General features: G+C 41.7%; 1 protein-coding gene across 3 annotated transcripts in view; it reads left to right on the top strand.

The window, feature by feature from the left end:
* Positions 1–25,262, top strand: part of kiaa0825 (KIAA0825 ortholog) — a 115,801-nt gene that overhangs the window by 4,558 nt on the left and 85,981 nt on the right. For all 3 annotated transcript variants that reach the window (XM_069178255.1, XM_069178254.1, XM_069178253.1), the window contains exons 3-11: positions 6,364–6,523; positions 6,906–7,088; positions 7,306–7,491; positions 7,743–8,067; positions 17,686–17,853; positions 19,080–19,165; positions 19,353–19,610; positions 23,857–24,134; positions 24,837–24,987. In XM_069178255.1, coding sequence (XP_069034356.1) covers positions 6,364–6,523; positions 6,906–7,088; positions 7,306–7,491; positions 7,743–8,067; positions 17,686–17,853; positions 19,080–19,165; positions 19,353–19,610; positions 23,857–24,134; positions 24,837–24,987 — 1,795 coding nt within the window. The remainder of the gene's footprint in view (positions 1–6,363; positions 6,524–6,905; positions 7,089–7,305; positions 7,492–7,742; positions 8,068–17,685; positions 17,854–19,079; positions 19,166–19,352; positions 19,611–23,856; positions 24,135–24,836; positions 24,988–25,262) is intronic.

The raw sequence follows: 25,262 nt of genomic DNA, 5'->3' as shown, positions 1-25,262 counted from the left end.
TTACTTTGATTGATAAGATTACTTTTCAGATAATTTTCACATGTCAAAGTTGTTTTCGGTACTGTCCAAAGATTTAGAGTAAAATAGCTGAAGGTGGAAACACAAGCTCTAATTTTGTTGCACACACCAGTAGTACAATGATTAAAAAGGCACTCTGTGTTTCTTCTCCTAACTCCACATTTATCTAGTCAAGCTGAGGGTAACTTCCTCGGTGATTATATTTGGTAAATTGGACTGGAGCTGCTTTGGGCTTTTTTGTGTGTCAGTGTGAGACCTGTATTTTTGTGCACCTATTGCAGACTTTTTTTTTATGCCTGAAATAATAAAAACATCACATCACTGAAACTCAATACCATTTTTTTCTTCAAAAACAAAGGCATTTGTTTTCAACAGAAACAAATTCCTAATTTCAGCTGTCTGTTTTTTTTTGTTTTTTTTTACCTGGTTGCCAGAAAATATTTAATTTCCTGGTTATATACGCAGATGCCTAAGAGGGCATTTACTCGATATGCAGTACAAAGACCTCAGACAGGTAAAGTATTGCAGTGGCAGCAGTGTGGAGGAGTAAAAGGACAGATTATTACAGTGGCTGCGTGTTCTTGAATTTTATATAATGTGATTAAATCCAAAGTCTGATTACAAGCGACTCTAAATAATTTCACAGCTGAACAGCCTGGTTGGAAAAAAAAAACACACAGCAGGAGAAAATGGAAGCTGAAAATGTCTCTCCTATTACTGTGCAGTCACAAACACACAAGTAGCACATAAGGAGAAATCTTACCAGTTGTGTGGTAATGGGTTTTAGACTAACCACTGTATTGTTGTCTGATTCAGCCTCAATCTGATTTCCCTCAATAACTCTGTTTGTCATGGGCATGTAGTACTATAAGTGTGATTTGTGTCCACTGGATTTGGATTTGATCTCTTTAACATTGTTCATGGAAATTAAATTGTTTGTAGCTACATTCTACCTCTGTGTGCTCATGACTGAGCTGATTTGAGATGATTGCACTGAGATCCATAAAGACGCACTCAACTTAAAGAATTTTCTTACAATGTTTCTAACATTTAGGGTAGAGTATTTGACAACATAAAATTAAATAGCAATTTTCCTTGGTGGTTGGATTTTATTATTTACGAGAACAATCTCGGCATTCTGCGTTATGGGAGAAAAGCTTACTTTAATTTGATTTTATTTTTCCTCTGTATTGAAGACTGAACTATAGATATCTGTCATTGATGGCTGATTCGGATTGGTGGAGAGCAAAAATAGATTGATAAAGAGTGAGACGGGGGGAGAAAAGAAAAAGAGAAATCTATATTTCAGGTCTTTTATCGTTTGTGGCGTTGAGGCTGAGGGCAAATGATGAAGGACAGGCTAAATGTGGCAAGTGAACAAAGCCTCACTCTGGCACCATTAGTGTCTGGGACTCATCCCTTCTTCACTCTCTCTCACTGTCTCTCTCCCCTTTTCTCTTTTTCTTTCCTTCCTCCTTCTAAATGGGAACATAATAATTGAAGATTCCACATCTTGAAACGAAAACCCTTGGGTAGGTAATTCAAGGCTTATTACTGAAGGCCGGGCCATTTTTCTGCTTTCTAAGCATTAAAGGGTTATTTTGTGTTCCTGCAGATGGGAGAGGGATAACCATTATGAGAACAAAGCATCCAGATAATGGAGAATGGGGCTAAAAATAAGGCAATCCTCCTCTCGCCGTGGGGGACCACTGGTCAGTATCTCTGTCAGACTGCAGCTAACTTCCTCCCAGACTACTTCAGGACAAGCCGTTTTCTGTTGGGACACATCCATGCTGCAGACTTATACACACCCACACACATACAACAGCTCACTCACCTGCCACTTAATTGACTTATCAGTGTCTGGGACAAATTACGGAAGTGGAGGAGAGTAAAGGGAAACTGAGAGATGGAGGAGACGGAGCGGCCCACATCCGTGAAGGACTCCAACCTGTATATGGGTCAAAGTGACAGGCCTGCTCCTAGTTCTCAGATGTCTGAGATTTGCCTAAGAGCTGCTCCCTAATTGAAGGAGATTAAGATAGGCTGACAACGGAGCTGGCTCCCCCAAATTGAAATGCTGTAATCCATTAGTTTTCATCAGATGGGACAGTGCAGGGGTGGGTGAGGAGTAGGGCTGGATGGTGTGGGCCACCAGGAAAAGATCTCTAATGAAGTGTCAGCATAGGCCTGGAGACTACAGACAGGCCTCTAGTTTCACGCTGGCAAGGCAAATGGCTCTCACTAGTCGCCTGCCAATCTTGATCAGGATACAGTATATCAATACTTTTACATTTGATTCTGCACAAGTGTGTGCGTGCTTCCTATTATGGGGATTTTTAATATGTGTGCAAGCTGAGGAAACTGAAAGCTTGCCACATTAAGATATTGTGTAAAGTTTCTTTTCACTGGACAAAAATACTGATCTGTAGTCCTCGCAGTATGTAGTTGATTTTGTGTTTAGCTGTGCGTGACACGTGTGTTAAGTTAGTATATCAGCTGTATCAGTTCTCCGGTATCATTGGCTGGGCTGGGTGACTGGGGGGGGGGGGGGGCGCGAGGGCACTAAGTGGGCGACAGCCTGGGCCAAGACGGATTTGTTTTCAGCCTGTTCATTCAAGCCCATTCACTCCTTTTCCCCTCGCAGAAAGGGACCCTTTGATGGAGGAGATATTTAGTTCTCAGGCGGCTGGTTTGGCACTGACTGGAGCTGGGGCTTATTTGAAAGGGATCTTCCTGCCCCGGTTGTCTCCAACCCCCCACCTCCTGTAGGCGAGCGGAGGGGAGCGGAGCACGACAGACAGACAGCCCCACAGCAGCCCACCCACACTAAATTAATTCTGACAAGGAACTTAAGATAACGTCAAAGCGCTGACTAATCGCAGGATTGGGTTTCTGTAAGTCAGGGAGCTGTGAAATGTGCCATCATATCTAATAAAAGACCTCCAGTTGCTCTCTTTCTCTCTCAGCAGTGGTGAAGGTTGGGGGGAGTGCGGTTGCGGTGTCGACTGTCTAGCTGAACCGGGCTGAAAAACAATTACATTTCACTTCGGCAGTGAAAGTGTGTGTATGTGTGTGTGTCGCTTAGGGTAAGATGATTGACATGTTTGTCAAGAGGCCTAAAGAATCCTTTCCTCCTAGTTTCCTCTGCTTGTTTTCTCATTCTGTGGGTCTTTTGTTGAATTCTGCTCCAGGGTTTTTGCCATTAAGTGTTTGTCCATTGTCGTCTTCACTCAGAAAATTGAATGGTTTTATTTTCTGTGACTGCTCTGTTTTCAACCCATTTTTACCCTCCTCTTCTCTCATACTCCCTCTGTCTCTTTCCTTGGCATCTGAGCCGCTGGCAGTGGAAGTCATCAGGTTCGGAGCTAATCCCGCCAAGTTGATTAGGCTGCAGGTAGCATTCACACTGGCGGGCAAAAGGTCACCACATTGTAGAGAGCTGGATGGACTTCTTGACACAGATCATCCACATTGACTTTATAACTTACAGCACAAGGCCTTAAGGAGTGGTAATTGAAAGGCGAGAGTAAAGAAAAGAAAATTAGGAAAGTAAGAGTTGTCAGGAGAGAGCAAAGAAAAAGGAGAAATAACGAGAGAAAAGCTGTGCAGTCAAGGCTTGAAAATATATCTGAAGAACCAAGCGTTGTTGCTGTAGCCATTAAAGTACATTGTTTTATCGAGTGGAGGCAAGAGTGAGATGATTGGGAGTGGAACTAGAAAAAGAGAAGTGTAAAAGCCATTCTGCCCCCTGTCTTAGTCTGTGGCTTCATATTGGTTTCAAGTCAACAATCTATTTTTGTTGTGTCCACATACATGTGTAACACTGAGTCCCAGGCTATCAATGTTGAAAGGCAGCTTAATTTGTCATCAACTTTGTTGTAAAACTGAGTAATAAGAGAAAAGTTCACAGTGTAGTCCACTCACATTTTGTCTTTTTAATGAACTTCAGAGAGTTGGAGAAAAGTGAGCTACAGATGGAAGGCCATTTGAAACCTGCTGTCTATTTAAAGTCCTGGGGTGGAGCCCTGAACAAACATCCATGTTTATGACATACAATAAACACACAGTGCTCTGTGCAGCCATTCACACAAAATGTAAACTTTCTAACTTTGGGATTTGTTTTTTTAGATGTGTATTTTTTATCTTTTTTTTTTTGTCAACCTTGAGTGGTTAAAAAAAAAAAAAAAAAGGAGAAGGGGAGTGTTATTGTGTTAAGTATACTTACCAGAGCTACATTTCCTCAGAAACTCATTGCTATACTCTCCTCGGAGAAAGCAAAGCCAGAGGTCACACAAACAAACCAGCATCTCAACAGTCTTTTGTGTTGTTTAAAGTGGTGTCTATTAATTTTACACACAGTGCCGTCAGCGATCCTGAGCCGTGCCGGCTTTGCTTGGACCTTGCTGAAGCTGTGTTTTACAGCTAGTGAGCTTTGGGCAAGCGTAGTCAAGAGTTGCTGCAATCACCCAATATGTCACAAGGCAATGTCTTTCCTATACAATAAGCAAAAAATAAAAAGTAGGAACACGCACAGTAATACAGAATCACAGACACACACACACACACACACACACACACACACACACACACACACACACACACACACACACACACACACACACACACACACAGGATGAAACATGGTAAAGGCCTATTTTAGTGAACAGTTTGATTGCTCTCCACTTGTGTAACAAACATTGCCTGGCATCAAATCACTCCAAACACACAAAAAACACCCACTTTATAATCAGGATTCCTGTCAGTCAGCACATTGGTGTCAAGAGAATAAAGTGAGATGTATCATCTGGCCTGCATAAAGAAGAGGAAAAGAGTGAGAGAGGAAGGTAGTTAATGAGAGAGAGAGAGAGAGAGAGAGAGAGAGAGAGAGAGAGAGAGAGAGAGAGAGAGAGAGAGAGAGAGAAAGAGAGAGCAATATCATTAGACAGTGTTCAATCTAGAGGATAGCGGTTTGTAACAGTCTATAACATTTTATCCCCTTGCGTTTTTCCCCTCTGAAACCAAAGTGTGTCAGATTGAACGGTTATTTAATGTGTTGCCATTGGAAGACATCTGGATGCGTTCATGGCCCAGGAGCAGGCAGGAGGCAGTTTATAGGCCTGGGTTAGGGGATGAGCTGTCTGATGGGGAAATGGCACTTTGGCTTTGTATCATGGATATTAACACACGCACACACACATATTTGGGAGACATAGATGTAGGTGTGCAACTAAAAAAACATTTTAATTTTCCACTAAATAGTTGTTTGAGTATTTGATGAATCATTTATTCTGTAAAATGTTGTGACAAGTTCTAATTGCAAGTTCACACAAAAAAAAGTTATGCATTTAAATTTAACCTGTCAATACACATCTATGAACAAAATAGCTGCATTCACAACACAACTCCAAAATATGTTTAATTATGCAGGCGTGTAGGTCCACACACACACACACACACACACACACCCACACACACTGTCTTGCATATCCAAATATATATGCATTGATTTGCATGGAAATGACTAAACATGTCGAGCCCAAAGATGTCATTTCTAATCTGTCATATTAAAGAGGAAACTGAATAGGTGATGCCGTCTGTTAAAATCAAAAGAGCGGTGTTTGTGTATGTGTGCGTCTGTCTGTGTGTGTGTGTGTGTGTGTGTGTGTGTGTGTGTGTGTGTGTGTGTGTGTGTGTGTGTGTGTGTGCGTGCATCAAGGGAACGAGTAAGACATGAGATGGCAAGAAGTGTGTGTCTCAGATGCCTGCCGATGCCTGTAATGCCACTTCACACCAGATGCTTAGCACACACTCGCAAGCTGATATATCGATGTCTGTGTTCATTACTGTTGATGCTTCTGTATGTGTCTTTTCACAGTACAGACACCGAATGAGAGTGAGCGAGAGCCGAATGTGACATGGTGTGTACGTCTGCGTGTATTTTCAACATGGTGTCTATGTGTCTGTATGACTGCACTGTGACTGGTTTGTTATTTGTGACTGTGCCTACTGGGGTGCAGCAGCAGCGTCTTAACTTGATTATGTTTGAATGACTGGGTGATACTTAATGTCTCAACTGTCACCTTTTCAGCATGAAAACACTCCATTTTTTAACAAAAAATACTGTAAAGTTGAATCAAAATTTGGTTTTAAGTGTCAAATTTCTACATACTTTATTATTCTCTGTTGTTGTCAGGATGGAATATTTGCTGTTTTAGAGCTATTCCCCACGCAATATTATAAATTGCCATTTATTTTGATGAGTGTTTTACTCTTGTTCACTGAGCTTGTATACAATTTCACAGTCCTCCTCAGACTTTCACGATGCATCTCCTCTTCACTCAGCATTGAACAGCAGCTGAAGGAGCTCCAGGCCAAAATGGGAGACTCCCGGGCAGGGGAGCGTCCACCGAGTCCTACCGAGTGTCTGCAGTGGTTTAACCTCAGAGCGCAAAGCAGTCTCAAGCCAGGACATCAAGAGCTTATGGACTTCTTCAGAGCTCTGGTAATGCGTCAGGATAATAAAAACAATGACTGACGATGATTATCATCATCATCATCATCATCATCATAGTACTACTTATGTCAAATATTTTACAGATAAACTGAAGCAAAATGTTTTTTTTCCCTCTAAACTGAGAACTCTAAAAGACTGATAATAGATGGTGGTTATGATCATAATGATTTATTCAATCTGCACTATAGCTTTAGTTTCCCACTTAACTGTAATGTCCTTCCCTTTATTAATTGTAGCTATCTGTTGAATTGCAGCCCTGTTTATTTACAACCCCTTCAGATCAGACATTATACTGCATTGTCTCATATTTTCAGGTAATTTCTTTCTTCATTCAGTGAAATTAACATCCTCATTCCTCTGCTCCATTCAGCAACAGTACCTGAGATCCAAAGAGGAGGCGAAAGAAGAGGTGACACTGCAACTACTGGTTAATCTGTCTGCCCAGTGTGGTGTCTGCTTCCCTTGTACCCCCTCATCATCCTCTCTCCACCATCAACCAACTGCCTCCTCCATCCACTTGGTACATACAGTCAGAGATGACACTTCAGCAGAGGTAATGAACCATTTTTGAACCAGTTCAATGTTTCTTTATAGTATTTAATTTATTGTTGGGTTAATTCATTTAATGTAGGATTTGTCTGCCGAGTGCCCCAAAATAGAGATATACATATATTTGCTGCACTTTACCTGAGCTACACTGTTAACCACAAAAAGTAAATACTCGGTTACCTTCTATGTGGTGTTTCTGATCATCTTTTTATTTCCTTAAGATCCAGGAGGCGTGGGATGATGTGCGTCTCCAGCTGCGCCGCTACCTGTCGGAACAGCTGTCTTCCCGCAGCCCAGAGCATCCTGGACCCAGACAAATTTTCACTCTGTCCATCCTTGAAAGGGTCCACTATTTGCAACAGATGTTCTTCCTTTATCCAGAGTGTGAGGTGCTCACACATTACCAGGTGCAGTAAAATATTAAATAATACAATAATCAAAAATCTAGTGAAATATCACATATTTTTCTTTATAAATACAGTTTCGATTGGTGTTCAAACATTTATATGAGTGTTTTTCCACCATAGTTTGGCCATAAGACATATTGCTGTTTTCTTAAATTCCAAATTAACATTGTAAATTTGATGTACCAATATAATGCAGTAATGCACCAGTGATTACACAGTAATGATATACTATTTTTATTTTATTTATCCAGGGCCTAAGACGGCAACATGTGCAGGGTATTCTCCAGTCAACCCTCTGCTCCAGCCCAGGCGGTGAGACCGGCTTTGACAGACTGGCTATGAGTTTCTCCCACGTGGTTCCAGTTCTGACCCAAGCCCTCACGGAGGAGCTCCATGTCCTTTCCAGACTAGCAGAACCCCACACGATCCTTGGTTTTCTTAATGCAGCCTACCTCAGCACTGTGGCCCAAGAACTGACCTCCCTGATGGAGAGAGAATGTGAGACAGCCCAGAGGGACAACACTGCACTGAGCAGCAAGATCAAAAAATATTCAGCCAAGTCCCGGGCAACCGTAGGTAAGTGATATTTTTAAGAATCTGATTTATTTATTCTTTCAACTTGGTCTGTTTTTTTTTTTTTTTTTTCTCCCTGAACGGGGTTAGTGCTTCTCAAAGTTTATTTAGATGAGACTTATTACTGTTTCTTTCTTCCATTTCTACCTTCTTTCCTTTCCGCCTACTGCTTATTGTTACCCAATAAAGGCAATTTCTTCCCTCCCTACCCTCCATTTTTTGTTTTCTGTTACTTTCCAACTACAGTGTGTAGCAATCTGAGCCAGAGCCAAGGCCTCTGTAAGCGACTGTCAGTAACTGCTGTTCCTATTGCAATTACTTTCTTTTTACTGCCCTCTTTCTTGTCTGCCATTCTTTCCCCTTTGCCAACAGAAAGAGAAGTGCAGTATTTCCAGGGCCAAGATTTCCTTTGAAACTACTTCTAAACTGTATTTATCACAAACTGTAGTGCATCCATGACTGAAATAAGCCCTGATCCCAAATACGACCAAGGTCTGTTCCACAGTGTGTTTAAACCAGAGTTAATTCACTTCCTTGAAGTGCATTGAACCCAAGGCGATGTGTGCTGTGTCATCTTGGCCGATGGTATATTTTGCGTTAATAACCGTAGCTCCGCTGTCCTCTTCACAGGAAGTTTATTAAAACATAACAAGGGCAGAGCAGCAGCAGCAGCAACAGCAGCAGCACCAGCACCAGCACCTTCATACAACCTCATGGCCTTACAATGGAGACGGGAAATTTATTAATCTTAACCTTGCACTAAATTTTGAGCAGTGTTACAATCGTGTAGGGAAAACAACAGGGGGTTTAGAAAGAGCAGGAATAAGAGCAAGGTTCAACATTCTCTTGACCTTGTTACACAGTGGAATGGTATTGAAGAGATAAAAACATGAACGAATACTTTAATTATTTGCCATTAATGCAGAATATGTCACTTTCATGGAACAAGCAGTGATTTTATACACTGAGACCAGAGAAGAGCAGGGACCTTCACACACTGTGTCACTTATGATACTTAATTCCCCTAATATTCTCTTTGTTTCATATTGGCCTATTTACAGCTTGCTGAGGGTAAAGATTGAAAAAAAAAAAAAGTGTGTGTGAGCCATTGTTTACTTTTTCAAAAATCGTGCACATGTCAGCTTCCCTACGGAACAGGGAGAGGAGTGCTTTTGTATCTGCCATTCTTCGATAAACACACCACCAGCCTCGCTTCTTTTTTTCCCCTCCCTCCTTCCCTCCATCTCTCTCTTTCCATCTCCCTCTCTGGTTTTTACTTTCCCTCTCCTTAAACGTGAGATGAGAGGAGGCAGCCAGGATAATTGGCCATGCGTCAGTTGGTCTGTTTGATCACGTAACGCGGCGGAGGCTACACACCTACGTGCCGCTCAACAAACCGTCAAATGTAGCACCGGAGGCAGAACACGGCTCCAAAGGGAGCGAGGGACCCGTGCTGTGTAATGATGGTAAAATGGAGCAGTTTTGCCTGTGCTGGTTTTACTTATGTGTTTGTGTGTGTGTGTTTGACTATCAGCTGCAACACAGCTTTGAGGGCTACAACTGGGATTACATTTTTGTGTTGTTCATGTTTTAAGTCCCCCCCAAAAAGCTCAGGAACCCACATATCCACCATCCAAATGCCCGTGGCTCCTAAAGAGCCAAAGCTTGAACATTAATGCATAATCTGCTTTCACACTTTACTGTCTATACTGTATGCTACGCCCATAATTGTCAAGACAATTATGACAGTGGTAAAAAAAAAAAAAAAAGTGATTCTATTTTCATAAGCTTCCAATGACTCCTTAGATCTCTCCCTCCTTCCCTGCTGTGTTATTGTTTATTTCTGAAGTAGAGGCAGGCGGTAGGTATATTTTGATAAGAGCCATGCCTGGGAGACTCTGTGGGCTCCCAGGGGAGCAGCGCTGTCTGTAGCATCAGCCACTGTCAAACCACTGAACCATTTAACAGCGTTCACAGCAAGATCTGTCTCCTCTTTTAACCCCACCGACTCAAAGGCAGGCTCTGACATTGTACCGAGACAGATGTGAAGGGTCTCAGCCCCCACCCCACCTCCCACCCCACTCCTTTTCCTTTACTCCATCTCTCCCACATCGACTTCCTCCCCCTTTTTTCTTTTCCCATTTTCCTGTAGTTTTCCATGTGTAATGGGGTGGACAGTGAGACCGGGGAGTGTGCAAGACAGGTTGGTTGGTCAGGAACAATACAGGCTTTAGACCTCGCTAACACACCTCACTGAGTCTGCAGGGAAGTGGGTGGGCAGAGTCGTCGTGTTCAGATCTGTATGTGTGTGTTTTGAATTTTGCCAAAATATAGAAAACTCTGGTATTTACATTTTCATATCTGTGCCATTAGCTCCATAGAGTTATGTTGCAATAAATGTTATTTCCTATTAGTTACACTTTTAATACTTTTTAGAATTTCAGATTCTTTAAATTTATGATTTTCTTCAGTAAAAGTTGCACTTGATTTGAAAATTTTTCACACTTTTTCCTGAACAATGTAGATAGTTATCGCTCATGTAACAATAAGAGATATTAGTGACCAGAATGTAAAAGAACCGAAATATAGATTTCATACTCTAAAATGCAATTCATAAGCACAAAAACACCAATACTACCAAAAACCTTTCCTTTATTAACTTGCTTTGACCTTTTATTTATGGCCTTAACACATGCATGTGTGGCTATGTTGAAGGACATGTGTTCATACCCACTTAGTTTGTTTTCAATTACCTTCGAGCCTGTCATCTGCACGTGTGCCTATTTGTCTCTGAGTCGATGCTAGTGTGCGTGCGTGCACACTAATTGCTGGCTTACTTAGAAAATTGTGTGATCAAGAGTCATTTAATACCTCCCTTTTAAAAATGCATCATTAAATTTCCATATGGCATCAGTAATTTGCATACGTATGCATAGGAGATCCGTGTTTTTGTAGGACATCAAAAGCTTTCATTCCAACTTCTCTGCATACACACTTACAATTTATTCCCTAACAATCGACCACAGGGGTGAAGTCGAGGTTGTGAAATTCTGTTCAAACACTGTGCAACCCCATTCTGATAGCACTGATTTGAATTCCATTTCCACTAATTTTCCCATATGACGACGTCGGCAGCTCCCTATAGATAAAAACGGATTGAGTTTGAACATGTATAGCAAGCACATTCACCACCACCGCACACCCCTCCTCGCCCTTTCTGGCTCTTTGAACTCTTTCTTAGAGAAGGCGCAGCAGCCTATTCAGTGGGGAGAAAGGTTCTGTAGTGACGCGAGATAGCTAGGCTGAGGCTCTGACTGGCATTGGAGGTGCTTGTGGGGATTGAGGCTACTTGGGAATGGCGTTTGTTAATATTTAATAAGAGCAGCTCCTCACTAGATCATATCTCTGCCTGAGTTTATACACACTGTCAGCCAGGGACGTGCACCCGCATGCTGCCATGTAATTATGGGCTAGGTAGGGGGTTTGTGTGTGTCACTGTGTACATGTGGGCACATCTCTTTGCGTGATGCTTACAGTTTATGGATGATGTTTTTATATGCTGCTCTCTTCTTGTCCTTGTGGATGATGAGAAGGCCTTGTTTAAGAAAGTTACGACACAGAGTACATGGTTGTTTACTAATCTTAATGAGAAGAGCTGGGTCTTTGCTCTCTGGTTGTGTTTATTTGTGTGTGTTTGTGTGTGTGTGTCAGCATTCATTTTCTCTAAATCATAGCTCCAATGAATTTGCAGAAAAGAATATGTTTCATGGCCCTTGAGAATGTGTATTATGCGTGCCATTTATTTCTTTCCCCATTTTCCTCAGAGTGGTCACAATGGCTTTTGTGTATCACTCTTGAACAGCTCAAGGATATGAACATTTTCCTGGCACCTTCTATTGAGAAAGCACAGACAAAAATGGCTGGCTTATTGAGAGCAGCCAGCACTTCGTGATGAAGAGTCAGTGTGATTCGCCGAGGGCTTGAAAACAATAATGCGAACAAGGGCACTAAACAAGTGGGATTTAATGAAATGCTCCCATCAAGACAATGCATTCTTTCGGGATCTTCATCCAGGCTACTCGGTTCAAGTACGCAGAGGAAGCCAGAGAAATCTTAACCCCTATCTCACTGTCATTGCCCTGTTCACCACAAAGAGAGCCAAAAACAAAGACAGACACAGAGGAGGATAGAAAAACAAATTTAAGGCAGAGGAATGTTAGCCCTGCTTTTCTATCACTAACAAAAACACCACCATCACAAGTACACCTCCTGCTTAGGAAAGTAACTTAATTGAGATATCATGTATTGTTACTTTCTCCATCTGTGAAGGCCAGGTGGCCCCTGCTGTGGCCTGGTTGGACAGCACCCAGGGAAAAGGCCACAAGAGACCAGGGCCTGGGCGGTTTGTGTGTGTGCATGTGTCAGAGTGTATATTGGGGAATCACAGTAGGAGGCCTCCCATAATAAGGCTGTCTGAGTGAGCAGTGGGCCGCAACTGACGACGAGGACCCCAGCTGTCACAGGGCCTAGCAGGCGGTCCGCAGTGGCTCGTAGGCTCCTTCTAGCCACATACACACTGATACAAGCACAGACGTACCCCAACGCGCCCACACGACCCTGCTTGACACCCTATGAGATGAACACAAGGAGGCCTGGATACATAGGAAACAAGTGCACAAAAAGAAACACACAGAACTGCTACTGCGTAGCATTACAACCCTACAGTAAATCCCAATGTTAAGAAGGAAGTGATGCACAGTACTCTCACACACATAGACACAAGATCAGGGCAAGCCCATTTTGATATTTAAGTCCCTGGGTATGTTGGTTAACATTTGTATCACTGTGGATCCCAAACAGTATGATAAGAAATGTAGGAGAAACTTAGAGTTGTGTGGAGTCATTTGCAGTTGGTGCTTTGTTTTGTATTTTCAAAGTTTGTGTGAACTGTTCAGTTCAGTCATTTTTAAAACTGGTTTATGTTCCAGCAAGTTTCTATTTGTAGACAGGATATATTTTGTTCCAGTTTGCATTTTAGTGTCCAACCAGGCAACTTTGCCCTACGGAGTACAAAAAGGTCAATAGGGGTCTACAGGTCTTGAGGAATACTATCGTATATCCGGACAAAAAAAGATGTTGTATTAAGCTTTTTGCTGCTCCAAAGTGAGCTGTGCCTTGTCTGAAAAAGTGCCTTAATTGCTTTAATTTAAAGGAATGCTGATATCACTCAGGACAACTTTGCCTATGGAGGACCAAAAAGGTCAATACAGGTCTACAGGTCTTGAGGAATCCTACTGCATATGTAAAAAAAAAAAAAACTTGTACAAAGCATTTTGTAGTTCCAAAGCAAACTGGGCAGTGTCTGCAAAATTGCCTTTGTGAACCTTAATTTGAGGGAATGCTGATGTCAGAAAATTAAAAAAGTGTCTGTGCACATTTAAGGAGAAATGAGCTAACCATACCTCTATATCCATATATTCAACTCTGCTTGCTATATTCTCTTATATAAACACACAATGAACTGTTGTGGTAATTCTGCACCGTGGGTAATATATTGAATAAAAGAGACAATATCTGTATTTCTGCTCAATTGTGATACATCAGTGGCATAATCTTTTTCTTAACATACCTGTGCAGATGATACCCAAATCTTCGTTACTTTCAAACCCACAGCATTAAACGAGTTGATGAACTGATATATCAGCATTGACTTAAAAAAAATACAAACAAATCAAAAGTGATCGTTGCCAGCACACAGAATAGCAGAACGTTAGTGTGAAGCTTGATTCTTTGTCACTGGACAGAAACCTGAGTGTCACTCTGTTCTCATAACATCAGTTACCACCTCAGTCTTATTTATCTGAAGATTAAAGTCAGAGGATTCATGTCCAGACAGATCTCAAAGCAGATCTATGCTTGCAAAAGTCTCTTTTCATTGAAACGCTAATACAACTGCAGCTTCTCCTACTTTCAATTTCCTGGATCTTAATAAAAACAGAGATACAAAAAAGTTACCTACCTTTATTTAAAAAAAAAAAAAAAGTATCTCAAATTCAGGTTTCTGCATTTTTTTGCAATATGTAAAGCACCGCCATTTCCCAATATGTAAGGTGTACTAAAATCACATTATCTTCCAAAATTCCCCTTTCCTAAGCAGTCTGGATCTAATGAAACCAAATGCTCAGATCACCTGTAGAGGGGGTTGTACGCCACAAACATCTGCACAAACACAGAAAACTTGTATTCACATATTCACATGTAATCACATGATAAGAGACTACAGGACAGTGTGGCAAAGGAGAGGCAGATCACCCCTCTGATGGTCTGATTTACACTACAGAGGGACAGAATGAAGGAAAGAGGGGAAAATGAGGGACAGAGGATGAGAGAGGGAGAGATGCTCTGCTGGAGAGAAATTAAATCAGTGGCTAAATTATTGCATGATTGCCCATTCCCCAAAGACTTGGGCATCATTTGGAAGAAAGTGTCTAATAATTGGTTTTCGGCCATGTCAGACACATGCAATTCCCCCTACTAATGGCTCTGTTAGGAAGAACTGGGCCTCTTGGGTCAGAGAAGGACAGAAAATAGCCAGTCGGCAAAAAGCGCCCTACACCCTTGTCCTTTTTTCCCCTCAGATAAACGAGGGAATGAGACAGAAAGAGCGAGACACGGAGAAGGGGAGAGATGGCAAGAAGGAGAGAGTGTGTGTGTGTGTGAGCGAAGAGGAAATGAAGTGGCAATAAGTGCAGCCAAAGGGGAAATGCTCTTCACCGTGAGTTTAATACATCAGACTGGGGATTTGGCAGCCCGCCACACAGCAATTGTTTACCTTTTTGCTCACTGGCTGCATCTGTTCTGTTTTGTAAACGGCACTAAACTATTCGCCCGTAAACACCGGAATCAATAACAACTGCTAAGGGAATTCCCTTATCCCGCCCCTCCCTCTCTCCCTCTCTCCCCCTCCCTCTCAACCCAATGTTTTTATCCCTAACCACCACCCCTTTCCTTCCCCAAGATCTCCTCCTCTCTCCCCGCTCTCTCTGTTCGCTGCCAGTCAAGAGCAGTGTGTGTGTGTGTGTGTGTGTGTGTGTGTGTGTGTGTGTGTGTGTGTGTGTGTGTGTGTGTGTGTGTGTGTGTGTGTGTGAGAGAGAGAGAGAGAGAGAGAGAGAGAGTGTGTGTGTGTGTGTGTGTGTGTGTGTGTGCTGTGGAACTGGTGGAACCCACAGAGACAAGTAGAAGACTGATGGCTTGCCAAAAATACCTGCTCTGTTTTGTTTTTTTTTCCTTTTTGTGTTACATTGCTGTCATTATTAAAAGGTACAAACTAAAACTGGCCACTGTAGACCAACAGAGTTTTGTATTTTCAGACATTTCATTCCACCTGAAATATGGAATGAATCTTTCATGTTCCACATAAAAAAAATTTAAAAAAAAACACACATTATGCTTACCAACATATGCTTTTTGCTTTGAGGGATTTTGATACGATACCTACTGCTTTTATGGTTATCACGGCAATATGGCTTACCATTTATCTTTATGTTTATGAGAACGTCCTCTCACTCCTGTGTCATGTGGAGGAGCTCTTATATAGACATAATTTTTGCCCTGTGTTCAGCACCAGCTCCTCCCTTATTGATTCTCAGTACATTGACCTTTGGTTGAACTCTTCTGGCTGCTAGTGCCCTTCCTCATTCTGCTCTATAAGACATGCTATGTACTATGCTATATGACACACCTGGGTGCTTTTAAGCACACCCTCTCCATCAACTGGCTATGGAAGCCTCCATTTGGCCTCACTGTTGTGACAAAGGGATAATGAGGTTTAGATGGCTATGTACTAGACTGGGATGGCTATAGGGCTATTTGGCTAAGGAGACAACTATAAATACCTATATAGCCTGTACGGCAGAGCCCAATGAAAAGCTGAGGCGCAGTACTGCTAAACATCAAGGTCATGTGCAACTATTTAGAGTATGACTTACTGTGCAAGCGAAACACACATAGGGTCACAGATTGAGGGGATGAATTGAATGAATGGCACGAACGGAGCGAGACAGAGCTGAAGCTCTGGAAGAGGTGATGCTCCACATGAAGTGGAGGTGAATAGTTGCTGGACTCAGATAAATGCCCCAGAGAAGGTGGAAATGGGGGCAAAGGGGTTGTGGTGATAGCGTTTTAGAGAATTCTGTGGCTATGTGGCTATCTCTTGTGTCCTGTCTCATCCGGTTTACATTGTTTACTCTTGAGTTGTTGACAACTTTAGTTTGTCCCTGCATTAGGCATCGAAAGCTCTTGATTTGCTGGTGACTTCAGAAATAGACAAGATTGGTGGTGCGTGTGTGAATGTGCAAGATGGAGCTTGAGGCTGGCACATGGGTGTCAAGCAGGTCACGCGTGTACACATGCAGCACGAGGTAGTTTCTCTCGCACAGACTCCCACTGGACCCCATTACAGAGGAGCCGCTGAGCTGCAGACCCATGCAGCTTAATTACGCACACAAACAGAAACACAAGCACACACATTTTAACACACCCTAAATAATTACACAGCTATTCACTTGCGACTTCATACATGCATGCACACACACTTGCACATAAATACATGTATACACGCAAACAAACTTGAGGTCAGAGCATATTCCATGGTGACCAGAGTCTGGTTGCAGTGTGACAATTATCTTGCGAGACTGACATGTGCAAATGTGTGTGAAAGTGTCTCCTACAAATCAAGTTATTCATAATGACCTGCATTACATGCACATAAACATGTGTGTACACACCCGACAGACACAAACACACAAAAACTCATTGACTCTCACTCATTAACACTGATGTAAACATACACAAGCCCCCCCACACACCACATCAAGTCAAACCTCATGCATGATTAAACCAGGCATCCTTGGGGACAGTGTGTTGTCATATTGTCAGATTTTGTTTAACAATATAGCACAATTACATTAGGATCCAGAGGCAATAATGTTACAATTATTGGAAAAGGACCCCCCTCTTCTTTCCATCTCAGCGCTCAATCATCTCGGAGCTTTCAGAGTCAAGGCTAATACTGAGCTCATCCATTCCCACATGCCTTTGCAGTGGAGGAGCTCATTTAGGCGGACACACAAAAGTATTTGTGCATGTGTCTGGGAGTATGGCAACGCATCTCCCAGCCGCCCATTCTCCAGCTTAATGCGGAACATCCCCCGGGTGATGGCTTTGGCAGCCTCCAAAATGGGAAATCCATATTTGCCGAGGGGGTCATCGGCGGGTTAGGGGGAGAAAAGTTTTGTGCTGAGAGAGAAGGATGTTCATGTGTGACTTCTCAGGGAGCAAAGTTTTGCATATTTTTTCACTGCCTCTTTGTTTATACTGCGTATTGGGAAAACATGAATGGGTCGATATTTATAAGAGGTGTCGTGCGAGGCAAGACTTGTGGAGGGGGGTGTTTTCTGATGAGTGCATGTAGACGGGGAGGTTGGGCTGAAAACCTATTTTCATGAAACTGTTTGTTCCTTCCCTGAACTGTAAACTTTCGTGCATCTTTCAGTCAGTCATACATTCGCAAGCATATGCACTTTTATTTGATTTTTTTTTTTCTTGTTTCCCCCTTTGCAGCACCAATGGAGCTTCCCATGAAAAGTAGGAGCTTCAGTTTGACCTCCCACCAGTTGAGGGCCTTAACCCAGCTGGCTTGCACCCTGCTGGGCTTTGAGAGCGAAGTGAAGGATCTGGTCACGAACATGACCTTCATTAACTGTACAGGAGACACTCCCTGTGTTAAAGGTACAACTTGGCTTCTCTAAAATGCACACATACACTCACATGTATCTCTAAAGACAGTGAATTTACCTTTACATTGTTTCTTGTCTGTGATCTTGATGGCATAAACTGTACTTTGCATTCTACATTTTAAAATTATGAAATATTTTCAGACTGAATATTCTTAAACTCCTAAAAATTTCTGGACCAATATAGTAATAATGGTAATTCCCCACGAGAGTTTTGGCCTGACAGTGTGCATAAACAGCAACACACACACACACACACACACACACACACACACACACACACACACACACACACACACACACACACACACACACGAGAGAGTTGTGATTGAAGACATGTTATTTTGGTTTGGAAACTATTTGGGGCGTTGTATAAGCCTTTAGTATCCCTTTCCTCTCTCCCCTTTGAACTGCCACTACAGAGATGTTAAATGAAAGCTTTTGGTGCATGGAGTAATTTCCATAAAGGTTACATTTACAAAAACAAGACTTGCAGAAAGGCTCAATTTACAGAGAGGTAAACAGCCTTTAAAGGGCAGTTATCCAAATCATTAATTCCAGGCAATCAAACGGCTTAATTACCAGAAATTCATCAGATGGGCTTAAAGGTCAAAAAGTGATGCGCTTGCTGCTTCCTCCTTCTTCCATTGCATGCGGTCTTGTTCGGCTAAATTGCCTCGCCTGGGGTCTTACTCTTCGCCTTCTGATTAGGAAACTGTGGCCTTGATATTCATGCTTTTTAATTGCCACCCAACCCAACATCCTATATACTTGTCTTCATGCCACCCCCCTACACTCCCCCATCTCTCCACACACCCGCACCATATCCCCTTATGGAATTACACCATATGGTTGATACTATTTGGGTTCAAATCAAATCTAAACCCCAAATTTAGACTTGAAAATCTATCACTGTTAGCATCTTCTTTCTACTCCCTTTGAGGCATGTACAGTTATACTCTGGTCACTGTGTGAGGGAAGAGATAAGCAATTAATTTAACACAATTTATTATGCTTGATATGTAAATATCCATGCTAAATAATGCATAGACTTGAAAAATGCTACAAACTATCACAACATACGGCTTAATTTTCAAATTCATTTTTTGTATCATTGTTGGTGCCTGGAAAAAAATTCCCAAATATGATTTGAGAGCTTGACCAAGCATAGTTACTGCACCTTAGCTGTATTGCACAATATTTTCAATATATTTCCTTTAGGCATCTTGAAAAAGAGCAGAGAGGATTCAGAGATGCCAACAGAAGGCAAGAAATCCACTGCAGAAACGCTTTTCCACACAAAAGAGGTGAGACTTTTGCATGTGTTCCTTGCGCAAAAGTTGCTATTCTGTTACAACCATTCAATGTCATCCAGGCTTATTATCCTTTTCTATAATTACAAAGAGGAAAGATCATTTGTAGAAGTGAAATGGTGAAATATTCCCTTCAGCATTCACACATTAATTGGCTGTTGGCTCATCTCCTGTTTTTCAGGCACAGGTTCTGGAGTTTAACTGGAGGTCGGCTTTTAGGGGACTCGTCCCTCACATGGAGCATTGTGTTAAAGTGGTGGTGGATGATGTTTCTGCCAAGAATCTACACCAAGAAGAGGCCTTACATTCTTCTGGACACACCTCTGTCACCTTGAGCCCCATTACTGGACAAACTGTCAGCACTCCCAGCAACCCACAACTCAAAGAAGATTCTTTCTACACCTACTCAGAGAGAGAGACTCCTAAAATGATAGCCAAGGTACTGTTGGATATAAAGTGTAATAGAAACATATTTGTTTTTATGTCTCTGTACTGGCAACAGCTGGGGCAGGAGGCATTATGTTTTTGCTTTGTCACTCTGTCCGTTCATCAATGCTTGTGAATGCATTGTCTCAGGAAGGCCTTTGGGGAATTTGGGGGATTTTGGGGAATTTTAACGCTCACTTGGACTTAAGAATGAACTAAATAGATTTTGGTGTTTAAAGCTCACAAAACAACTTTGTGGCCATAACTCAAGAACTCATGCTAATAATCACAAAATTGTACACAGATGTTTAGTCGGATAACATGCTGAAGTCAACTTAACTGTAACATCATCATGTTATGCAAAAACGCCTTTCTGGCCATTATTTACCGCCATAACTCTGGAACCGAAGGGGGAATTGTGACCATATTTCACATTTAGTCAGATAAAGAATTGATGACAATAAACTTAGGTATCCACCTTGAAACTCTCCATACCAACAAATGGAAATTCAAAACAATGTTTTCTTTGTCTCTTAAACTCAGCTGAGAATGCAAACTGAAAGAAACGAACAGGTCAAATGCATAGGTTCATTCTGTGTATAACCTCTGTGTAAGACTCCAACTTGTCACTCCTCATCTTGTGCATGAGCTTGTTTTGCTCATACACAATGGAGTTCTGTCCTGGTCATCCTTCTTTATCACTACCTGACTGAACAATGGAGGTCTACAAACAACTCCCAGACTCAGGGAGATTAATGTTTTTTGTTGCCCAAGCGTAAAGCTCCCTCTGTAATAGAGAGCCCAAATGATTTGGGCCTGACACAATTGACACCCTGGATCAGAAAGGGTCTTGGGAAGAGTCATCAGTATTACTTGAGGGGAGGACTCTGGGGACAAACGCAAGACAGGAAGAAACAAAAAAGCAGAATAGGTGATATTATGAGGGTTAGATCATGTGTAGAGAAAGGTGTTGAATGGGAGAAATGGAGGATATTGGGTGCACTAATGATAGAGGGATGTATCACAAAGGCAAAGAGGCTAGGGTAGTTGGCAGGATAAAGAAGGGATAGTGTTAGCGAAGGGATGAAAACAGAGGGCCTGGGAAATGGCAGAGAGGGGTGAAGAAGACACCAGAGATTACCTTTTCTCAGGAGGAAGACCAGTGTCTGATGTGAGACCAGGCTTAGTAGCTAACTCTACAAAATATCTCCAGTGTTTTGGGATGGATAGCCATATACTGACACTCGGGTGTATTCTTTTTCCTTTTCTTCGTCTTCTTTCCTGTTTTAATACTGTTGAACAACTTTTCAGGGAGTTTCACCTGAAACTTCCTGAAACTTTCTCCAAATCACATTCCTCCATCTTCCTCTCAACTCTTCTGCTACCCACCACTCTCCTCTACACTGCACACTGTACAGACTCTTATCATTACTGCCTCACCTCACCTCTTTTCTCTCCTCCTCCTCCTCTAGCCCTTTTACACTGACAGTATTTGTGGCTCTCATTGCTAACGAGTGTCAGAATTTGTCTGCGCTCAGGACCTGTACAACGTATTTATGTGTAGGTCAACGCTTCAAAGATGAGAGCTTTTCAGCTCAAAGGTTATACATGCATGCATTTGCATTCAATAACACAAAGCCAGACAGACATTCAAGACAAGACCATAAGATATTATATATTTATATATCTATTTTTCCCCTCATCCTTTTTTGACACATGCCCTAGTCTTTGAGCAGAGAGCAAATTACCTTACAAGACATAACCATGAAATATTGAAAGTTCAAAGGCATTATGATTGATCAATATTTCACACATTTATATTCATATGTTCCTACCTCTATTCTCACTTTTTTTCCCCTGTGAACTCACTCCACTGTCTATATTACCATAAATATGGAGGCTCCAATGAAGCCATTCATCCATCAGAGTACTTAGTGTACTATTTTATTGGCAGGTAGATGAAAAACAAATAGCCTCCATTCAGCTGCTGGACCTCGCCCTCCTGTCAGAACCTGGGATTGAACTCTCCATGTTTCATTACACCCTTCTAACCTTGATAGCTGTCTGTTATAACAGCACAAGTACCCTTTCTGTATTCAGACTTTAGTGAAGCCCTCACCTGCGTGTGCAGTTCTCTACTCGTCTGTCTACTCCACATTCTGCACACACAAACAGGCCTCCCTGGCACTTAAAAACTTTATACAATCTCTTTCACCTTACTGCAATAGTCCTGGTGGGATTCCAGGCTTTGATCTCAGCTAGTTAAGGCTTCAGTCTAACTTCAACATGGACGCATACGTGTGGTTGTTTATGTGTGAGTGAGGATGACTATCTGCTGAGTATCTGTGGTTTGTGTGCCAATACTGTATGTGTATGTGATACTTTTTCTGGGTCTCTCCATCACCCAGGCAATGCTGCATGTCTGGCTCTGCTTTCTTTCTCTCAAAGCTAAGCTCCTAATGACTACATACAGTCAGGTATTGACTTAATTGTCCAAACAGCGATTGTTCTCGAGCCCCACTGGAAGCTTTAATGGAAAAAATTGTGTGAAGAGATTGTGGGATTGCCAATTCTGTAGATACACTGTAGCTCTGATGTGGCAGAATGTCGAACTTCCTCCCAAGCCCCTACAGTAAGTCAAGTAACAGTGTGACTGTAGAAGCAAGTAATACATGCTGCGACTGACTGATTGATTAACCTGGCACAGAGTTTTTGAGTTACATTTTATTCCTTCAGTGTGACCTGGCTCGGTATCTCCAGGGAGTATGGGAAATGGGCTTTTTTTTCATGCTTTTAAGCATCCGCCTGACTCATAACTCAAGTATATACACAAAAAGGTGTATAAATTTGGATTTGATCTCACACATATGTGACTCCTCAGCACTTGCCTGATCATCTTTCACTGTTTTCAATGTGATGTCATGAAGAAGCACATGAGGTAGTGGAGGCAGTGGTGTCAAGGTGTGCATGCACACATTTATGAGCTTTTTTTCCTCAGCAATAATAGGTATGGTGCTTTTTAAAGTATCTGCAAAATACATATTATCCTATTACAGTACAGTACGATGGAGTATTAGGGCCACATTAAAGAAAACAAATGAGAGGAAGGGAATTTTTAATTTTTTTTGTCTTTCAAGAAAAAAAGGTGAAATTTTGATAATAAAGTCAAAAATGCAATTTTAATTTTATTCTCGAAATTTGTACTTTATTTTTTAAAGCAAAATTATAAAAATAATCATTTTCCTCTTGTGTTTTTTTCCTTTATATGGCCCTAATACTCAGCAGTTGTACAATATGTATTTCTTTTGTTCATGAGCTAGCCCCCAGCAACACAGCATTCTAACACACAGACACGCACACCTTAATATTTCCGATCATTAACCTACAACAAACTACACCAAGTGTAGTGCTATATTTGTGGAATTGTTTCACTTGAAGAATAATTACATATCAGCATTGTCTCCATGCTGGCCATGCCAATTAGCTATCATTATATGAATTAAAAATACAATTTTTGGGGGGGCTTTAAGTAAATACCAGCAAATACCAAAACTGTGTATCTTTGTCTCTGCAAGAACACACACTCAACTCCTTTACCGGCTTGACCAGCCAATCTCCCAGGCCCTGGAGACGGGAAGGTGTGGACAACCCTGTCCCTATAGGCCTTTCTCCAGGACAAATAAGTGTAGCTTATTGCTGTGGCAGTTTATAGAATAAGCTGTAAGTCTTTTACACTGCTGAAACAGCTCGCTCTCCCTCCTTCCCTCTCTCTCATTCTCACCTTTGCCTGACCTTTACTTTTTCTTTCCTCTGAGCCTGTCTGATTCTCCAGCTCTTCCTATGTATTGTAATATTTCTATTTGAATGTGGCTAACATGTCGCATACTGTTATAAAATGTGTTCAGTGATGTGATGATGTATGCTCTGAAGTAAAAGGTTTTATTTGACCTGATACCAGTTCTGCATGTTCAGCAGGGAAGTTGATGTCAAGGGCATGTTTTCATACATCTGTATTCTACATTTGCTCTGATCACTGTTTGCTTTTCGGCTGTAATGGCTTGCACAATGTTAGAGAAAAATGCATGTGTAATACTCAGCTCAATCTTGAGTACTTGTCATTCAGATGACTCCTTGCAAATGTTCCATTATTTACATCTAATGAGGTCTCATTCTGATGTATTCTTTTTCTGTTTTTCCTGTTACTGACAGATTTTCCTTCTGTTATTGAGATAATCTTTTCTCATCTTCTCTCCCCTCAGTTCTGTGGAGCAATCATGACTGAACTCAATGCCTTACTACCATTGGCAACAGCCTGCAGGGACAGCTCTCTCCTTGGGGTGCGATCAAGCTTTGTGGAGGCATGTGGCAGAGCAGCGTTTGCCATGTTGGGCCGTTTGCAGGAGAGGGCCCTGGAGGTGCCTTCCTCTGCCCCCTTGAAAAACTTGCCTGCACTGCTGGCAACTTGCATTTATGTGCACCAACGACTAGAGCACTACGATGCCAGGCTGAAGGATTCACATACTACTGCTACTAAAATGTAAGAAGGAAGTGGAAAATAAAAAGAGTGAAGCAGTGGATCAAAGACTTTACTTCCAAAACTGTGAAATAGAAAACAGAAAAAAACATTTCAAAGTTTTTAAAATTTCAAGAAAATTGTTTATTTGAGATTAAGAGGAGAGAATAAGAGACTCTAGGGGACAAAAATGATTGACTGGTAGTAATGACACCTATATTGTGTCTGCATCTGGTGAGTTTTTATGCCCCTTAATACCCCCTTAACCTCTGCTCCCTGCAGATCCCTTCTAAAGGCATCTCCGGTGCCTTCTATGCTCCTGTTGTCCCACCTCTGGCCCTATGCACCCCTCCACCTGCACTTGAACTGAGCACCCGGTCTTAAAGCACTCTCCTCTCTCTACACCATTCAGTCCCCCTGGTTTTAAGCCTCCTGCACCCCTGTCAAACTCTTTCCTCTTTCTGGAAAGTATCAAGGCAGGCGGATTTAAAGGATTTAAAATGTCACACTGAACTTTCTGAATAAATCATCTGTTCTTTCATCTAATCACTTCACCTTATGTTTGTTTAAGAGAATTCCCTGAATATACAGTAATTAATTATGCATCTGAAATACAGGATTGTGCCCTTTTGAACTCTGAACCCTGTTTTCGTCTGCCTTGTGTATTATATAATATGTACTTTATATTATTGCCTTTAAAGGTTTGTTTCCTTCCTCTGTGCCTAGACCCCTGACCCTACTACCTATCCAGAAGTACCAAGATACAGTGGAGGCCATTAGAGAACAGCTGACCTGCTACTGTATCCAAGTTTGTTCCTCCTGCCTTCTTCAGGACGCAGAGAGTCACCACTGGGCTGACCCCAAACCCTTCTATGAGGTAAAATGTCCTTACATTTCATATATCCTAATTTGGTTAAATTGACTTTTTCATCCACAAAACCTTGAAATAGAATTATCCACACCATGCTAAACTGTTATGATTTTAAATACTTTTTTTTCATGTACTGTAAGTACAATTTATATCATTTGGGCCTATTTGAGTATTACATGTTTACCCCCAAATCAAAAAGTAACACATAAAACAGCTCTAATATTGTCTAGTGTTGATTTCGCTTCTTTCATTGTAGAAAGAAGAAATTCTAATGCCATGTG

This window comes from Embiotoca jacksoni, unplaced genomic scaffold (genome assembly GCF_022577435.1).
Source record: "Embiotoca jacksoni isolate LCO1_2020_lvr unplaced genomic scaffold, fEmbJac1.0.p SCAF_8, whole genome shotgun sequence".
NCBI classification, from domain to species: Eukaryota; Metazoa; Chordata; class Actinopteri; family Embiotocidae; genus Embiotoca; species Embiotoca jacksoni.
This window is presented reverse-complemented; position numbering and strand designations above follow the sequence as displayed.